The sequence below is a fragment of the Antechinus flavipes genome, chromosome X (genome assembly GCF_016432865.1).
Source record: "Antechinus flavipes isolate AdamAnt ecotype Samford, QLD, Australia chromosome X, AdamAnt_v2, whole genome shotgun sequence".
Classification (NCBI taxonomy): Eukaryota; Metazoa; Chordata; class Mammalia; order Dasyuromorphia; family Dasyuridae; genus Antechinus; species Antechinus flavipes.
The window spans coordinates 36,804,676-36,811,009 of record NC_067404.1 but is presented as its reverse complement, the minus strand read 5'-3'; the positions used below and the strand labels follow the sequence as shown (position 1 = coordinate 36,811,009).

The 6,334-nt window shown below is 38.1% G+C and overlaps 1 protein-coding gene across 1 annotated transcript; it reads right to left on the bottom strand.

Moving 5' to 3' along the window:
• Positions 1–752: 752 nt before the first annotated feature.
• LOC127542702 (cleavage stimulation factor subunit 3-like) lies at positions 753–2,897 on the bottom strand. Its single transcript, XM_051968468.1, has one exon. The coding sequence runs from the start codon at positions 2,895–2,897 to the stop codon at positions 753–755; it is 2,145 nt and encodes a 714-aa protein (XP_051824428.1).
• Positions 2,898–6,334: the final 3,437 nt, after the last annotated feature.

Genomic DNA, 6,334 nt, shown 5'->3' with positions numbered 1-6,334 from the left:
AGTAGACAATAAGAAGAGAGAACTCAGAACAAAAAGCCTATTCCTAGGAGCTTACAACTGGTTTGTTTTTCACTTTTGTAAATGTAACCCAGCCCTTTGGATTTGAGAAAAGAGGAAATTGCTCAAAATTTGCCAGCAAAAATATTCAAGCTTGAGCTGCTGAACTTACAGCACATGGCCTGAGTCAGGAATGTTGTCACCTTCCATATGGAGACCTTTTGATAGGAGGGATTCTGCTGGGTTGTCATTTCACTGTTCAGTTGTGGAAAGTCTTGGGCCTTTCCAGAGAAGAATCAAACAAAGTACATTTTTAAACTATAGAACATATTCTGTACATTCTGCCATAAATAAAAACAAATAATAATGCAAGACTTTATATTAGCAAATAAGTAAATTTAAATGTTTCGCAATCATAAGCTATCCAGTTTTTATAATAAAACTTGAAAATCACTCAAGCTTAAAGTGAGTCACCTAGACACACCTGAAGAGCAAATAAAATTTGGCTTAGATATTTTGCACTATTTCCCCATTTCTGAAATCCTAATTTTGCTTAAAGCATACATCTGTTCAACATTTTAAGACACCCCCTTCTAGTTGGCTTTTTTTGAGAAAAATGATTAGAAAGTGGCACTGGTGACAACATAACTTTGTGTCCCAAGATACTTGTGACAAAGTGTTGTCTCTTTTAAACATTCCTTAAAAGGAATGGCTATACACAAATCTATCATTTGCAGTAGAATTCTGCATTTGTCTCACCGCATTCTCTTGAGTTGTCGGGATCTGTAGATATCATGGAGAGGTGGCACTGGACTTTTCTCTTCCTCCTCCTCCACACTGGCACTGGGACGTTTGACTCCTTTGGTGAGAGTAGCGCTGTCATGTATGGGGTCTGTCCCTTCCCCAGCTCGACCTGGTGCTCCTCCAGTAATGATCTTCACAGCTTCATCAACAGAGCTTGGGATCTTGCATTTTCGGAAAATGTCCATCAGCACATCCACTTGCACAAAAGGACCCTGGAAACAGACAGGAGGAGGAAGAAGTTTCATTAAAACTACAGCAGCAGGTGGCACTGGAAACACTCCACCAGGCACAGGATGTAAGCCTGGAGGTGCTAAATGTCTTGGCAGAAAGGGGAGCATCTGCTGGACATCTGGCTTCGGATATTCAGGCTTTCTAGTTTCATCTTTAAGGTCAGGCATTGTGGAAGGAGTTTCCACAGGATCAGGAATGGTTGCTAACTTGATCCGAGACATGTCCTTATAGCCAAGAGCCTTCAGTTCACTTGCGGAGGAAGGATACAAATCCATGAATTTGTACCTATCGACCAGTAATGCCGTTTCCTTGCTTTCATATTCTTCCTTGAATGCCGTGAACCGTCTTTTCTCTACTTTCATTATACTGGTCAGATCACCATTGCTACTTTCAAAAGCTAGGAATTTGGCCCATATTTCTCCAGATTTTTCAGGTGGCAGGCTTCCAGAGGTCAGAACTCGTTCAAACAAAACTCGTGTATTATTGTCCTCATTAAGGTGAGAAAGGTAGTCAATATAGGCTAATACATATTCTGGAATATCACCATATTTTTTTAATCCTAGCTCAAAAATCTTAAAGGCCACTAAGGTATCCTTAGTACAATAGTACTCCATTAATGCTGCAGAAACATAGATATGATGGCGTGTTCTAGTATCCTGTCTTGCTTTCTTAAATATCACCCTTCCAGATTTGATGCCCTCTGCTCGTCTTGCAAACTTCATATACTGAATATATACCAGAGTAGGATCGATATCCTTAATAGCCAGAAGTCGACTGTATATGATGTGAACCTTTTCAAATTTCATTCGACTTTCTTCATAATCTGCATATGCAAAATAAAGAAGCATATTTCTCTTCAATACGGTGCTAATAGCTCTCTCATATATATTAGCAGCTTCATTGCTAAATAATCTAGCATTATTTATATCCCCTTTCTCAGACAGCAGCTTACTGGACTGCTCCAGGTACTGGGCAGCTTCATACCAAACATCTGGGTGATGGCTTAGCACCAGCAAGCACTGCTCATATGCAAACATAACTCTTTTGGTTATGAGTGTCTGATCTTCTGTTCTGAGAGGGTTACTCTTTTCCCACTGAGTGTATTTCTTCCACATCTCTACTTGCTGAGCCTCTTGGGGAGTATTCTGTGGTTGTACTGAAGGGGCATTGCGGTCTAAACCTTTCATTATTATTTCATACTCCTTTGATACACGCCTCGCATTCATGTAATCTCGACTCCTATCTTCAATCATTTTTTTAGCTAGATGGATGTTGATACTCTCTTCATATTTGCTATAGTCCCTCCAAAGTTGCTCAATATTGATCATTGGATTAACACAACCTCGTTGATAAACTCTTCTAACAGCTGTTATTCTTTGATTTTCTGCATAAGACCCAACAGCTTCTACATTTTTCAAGAAATTGATGTAATCCATCCAAATCTGATAAGACATAACTTCCATTCCAATTTTATCTAAAGCAAAATCATATGCTTGTGCCATTTTTTCTTTGTAACTGGGTAACTTTGACTTATTTTCTCTGACATACGAAAGATAACATTTCCACAAGTCAATATGTAAAACTTTTATAAGGCATCTCTGAAATAATTTTTCAGCTTTGTCAAAATGTTTAGATTTAACCTCTACTTCAATGTACAGCTTCCAGAATCTGCCAGAACTGGGGAACTGGGCAACGAGGCGTTCATATGTCTTCCGTGCTTTTTCTATAGGATGATTCTGTGCCTCTCGAATCAAAATGCTCCAAGCAGAAAGGTCATATGGATTCTCTTCTAATTTTTTTTCTGCTTTCTTCACTTTTTCTGGGACATATTCAGCAACCACATCGGTGACACCATTGCTAGACATCGTGCTAGAGTGCCTGATGAAAGTGTATGTATAAGCTGGTCCACAGTATGGGACTAGAAAGAAAAAAGAAAAAGGAAACTCAAAGTCAGGGCAAGATCCCTGTCCCCCGAAGGCAGCTGTAGACCACTAGCACCTATTGCTGATATTATCTATTCTGAGAGGAGTCAAAATAGCAGCACCTGCTCCTTGTCAGGGCCTTGAAGGGAGAACATCTGGGGAACCAAGAGCTAATGCATGCTGGCAGTACCCTCACACAGCAAGTAGACGATATAAACCACAAGGCCCTTTTGATAAAAATGGTCATTCAAATTTATACCATGCTTTTAAGTGTTACAAAGTGCTTTAAGTAAATTTTCTTATTTAGTCTTTAACAATCTTACCTGTGATTATTTAGGTTTAGGGTTTGACAAATGAGATAACCAGGGCTTAGAGAGAAGCTAGTTACCAAGGGCCATACAGCTAGTTTGTGTATGTAATGAGGGAAGAGAAGGTTTTAAACCTGGGTCTTGCCTAACTCTATGCAACTCAATCCTACCACTTTATACTGTCCCTGCAGTAGACAACATCCAGTCTAATGGAAGTGCTTTTGGTGGGTATCTCCTCTATTCACAAATCCAAGAGGCTCTTTCACTTGGGTAAGCTGGTCTAGATTCACAGGATCTGAACTGGAAGGAACCTTCTAAATAACTGTTCTAACACAGAGTTTGTAGACAACCACCTCCATTATCTGCCTCTTGTGTTGCCAGTGGGAAAAATCCAATGAGTACACAATTAGGAGTGACCAGTAACAACCCTGATGCCAGGGAGTTGTAGGGACCTGCTGCTGAGACACATGGTTCCCAATTTAGCTCTTGCTCTTTATATTGCCTAAATCAAAGAGTTGAATATTAAGTGTGGCTACTGATTTCATTTCATTCTTGGGCTATGGCTTTATTGGTGGAGGATATTCACACCGAATAGAGGTGGTTGGAGAGGATGCACAAACTGAGAAAGTGAGGAAGTCTTCTGAAGTCCTGGATGAGCAGGCATCTAATGTGAGGAAAAGAAGGTGGGTTTTAAAGGCAGGGAAGCTTAGATACCAGAGAAAAGGCAGGGACTCATCTGAGTTCTCCTCAATAACCCTCCAAACAACTTCAAATAATGTCTCAAAACAAATTCTGGAGCAGCAGTACCCACAAAAGAATGGGGTAAAACAATTTCCAGCTCAAGACAACTTAGAAGGTGGATGGAAAAGGACTGTCCCACTGAGGTGAGACTGGAGCAAAGTTCAACTATAGAGGGTATCTTAGCAAACCAGCAGAGAAGGCCTTGGGAGCAACCAAATCAGTGTTTGTAACAGCTGTATCTAGACCTCTTGGATTACAGAAAGTAAGGTGGTCACAGAACTTGTCAGAAGGAGATAACAGGGGACCCTTGGCTGCCACTGGGTATAGGACACTGTTGCACTGCACATATTTGGATTTAGGTCAAAGTCTTGGGTCAGAGTTCTTTTTTTTAATAGCTTTTTATTTTTCCAAATACATGAAAATATAGTTTTCAACATTCACCCTTGCAAAACCTGGTGTTCCAAATTTTTCTCCCTCCCTCCTCACCCCATCTTCCTTAGACAGCAAGTAATCTAATATAGGTTAAACATGTGCAATTCTTCTAAACATATTTTCACATTTATCATGCTACACAAGAAAAATCAGATCAAAAGAGAAAAAAATGAGAAAGAAAAATAAAAACAAGCAAGCAAACAACAAAAACAAAAGGTATGTTGTGATCCACATTCAGTCCCCACAGTCCTTTCTCTGAGTGAAGAAAGCTCTCTTCATCACAAGATCATTGGAACTGGCCTGAATCATCTCATTGTTGAAAAAAGCTATGTCCATCAGAATTGAGAATCATATAACCTTCTTGTTGCCGCGTACAATTATCTCTTGGTTCTGCTTACTTCACTTAGCATCAGTTTGTGTAAGTCTCTCCAGGTCACTCTGAAATAATCCTGCTGATCATTCCTTATAGAATATTCCATCACATTGATATACCATAACTTATTCAAATTCTCCAACTGATGGGCATCCACTCAGTTTCTAGTTTCTTGCCACTACCAATAAGGCTGCCACAAACATTTTTTGCACATGTAGGTCCCTTTCTCATCTCTTTGGGATATAAGCCCAGTAGAAACACTGCTGGATCAAAGGGTGTGCACAGTTTGATAGCCCTTTGGGTATAAGAATTAGATAAAGATAATTAAAAAAAACAAGAAAAAAATTAAGGTGATGAATAGTATTTCAGAAAAGTTACAAATGACCACCTCTGGAGAAAAATGAATGGGAATAGAAAGGAATGTGTATTTTTCTTAGCACTACATGGCACCTACACACAAATGACCATAGTATTAAGGCATACAAACCTAGCCATCAAATGTAAAAAAGCAGAAATATTAAAGGCATCTTTTCAGAATATTATGCACTAAAAATTACATTTAATAAAGGGCCATGGAAATATAGATTAAACATTAATAGGAAAGTAAATAATCTAATCCTAAAGGAAAAGGCAAAAGAACAAATCATAGAAACAATAAATAATTTCATTAAAAAGAATGACAACATCCAGGATCAGATGGATTTACATGTGAATTCTACCAAACATTTAAAGAACAATTAGCCCCAATGCTTTATAAACTATTTGAAAAAATAGGGAATGAAGGAGTCCTACCAAATTCCTTTTATGACAGACATGGTACTGATACCTAAACCAGGTAGGTTGAAAACAGAGAAAGAAAATTGCAGACCAATCTCCCTAATGAATATTGATGCTAAAATCTTAAATTAAATATTAGCAAAAAGACTACAGAAAATCATCCCCAGGATAATACACCATGATCAAGTAGGATTTATACCAGGAATTCAGGGCTGGTTCAATATTAGGAAAACTATTGTATAATTGACCATATCAATAACCAAATTAACAAAAACCATATGATCATCTCAATAGATGCAGAAAAAGCATTTGATAAAATCCAACATCCATTCCTATTAAAAACACTTGAGAGTATAGGAATAAATGGACTTTTCCTTAAAATAATCAGTAGCCTCTATTTAAAACCGTCAGTAAGCATCATATATAATGGGGATAAATGGGAACCATTCCCAATAAGATCAGGAGTGAAACAAGGTTGCCCACTATCACCATTACTATTCAATATTGTATTAGAAATGCTAACCTTGGCAATAAGGGTAGGGAAAGAGATTAAAGGAATTAGAGTAGGTAATGAAGAAACTAAATTATCACTCTTTGCTGATGATATGATGGTATACTTAGAAAACCCCAGAGATTCTATTAAAAAGCTATTAGAAATAATTCACACTTTTAGCAAAGTTGCAGGATGCAAAATAAACCCACATAAGTCATCAGCATTCTTATATATCACTAACAAAATCCAGCAGTTA

Coding starts and splice junctions, on each gene's coding strand:
- LOC127542702 (XM_051968468.1), bottom strand. CDS start 2,897: ATGTCTAGCAATGGTGTCACCGATGTGGTTGCTGAATATGTCCCAGAA.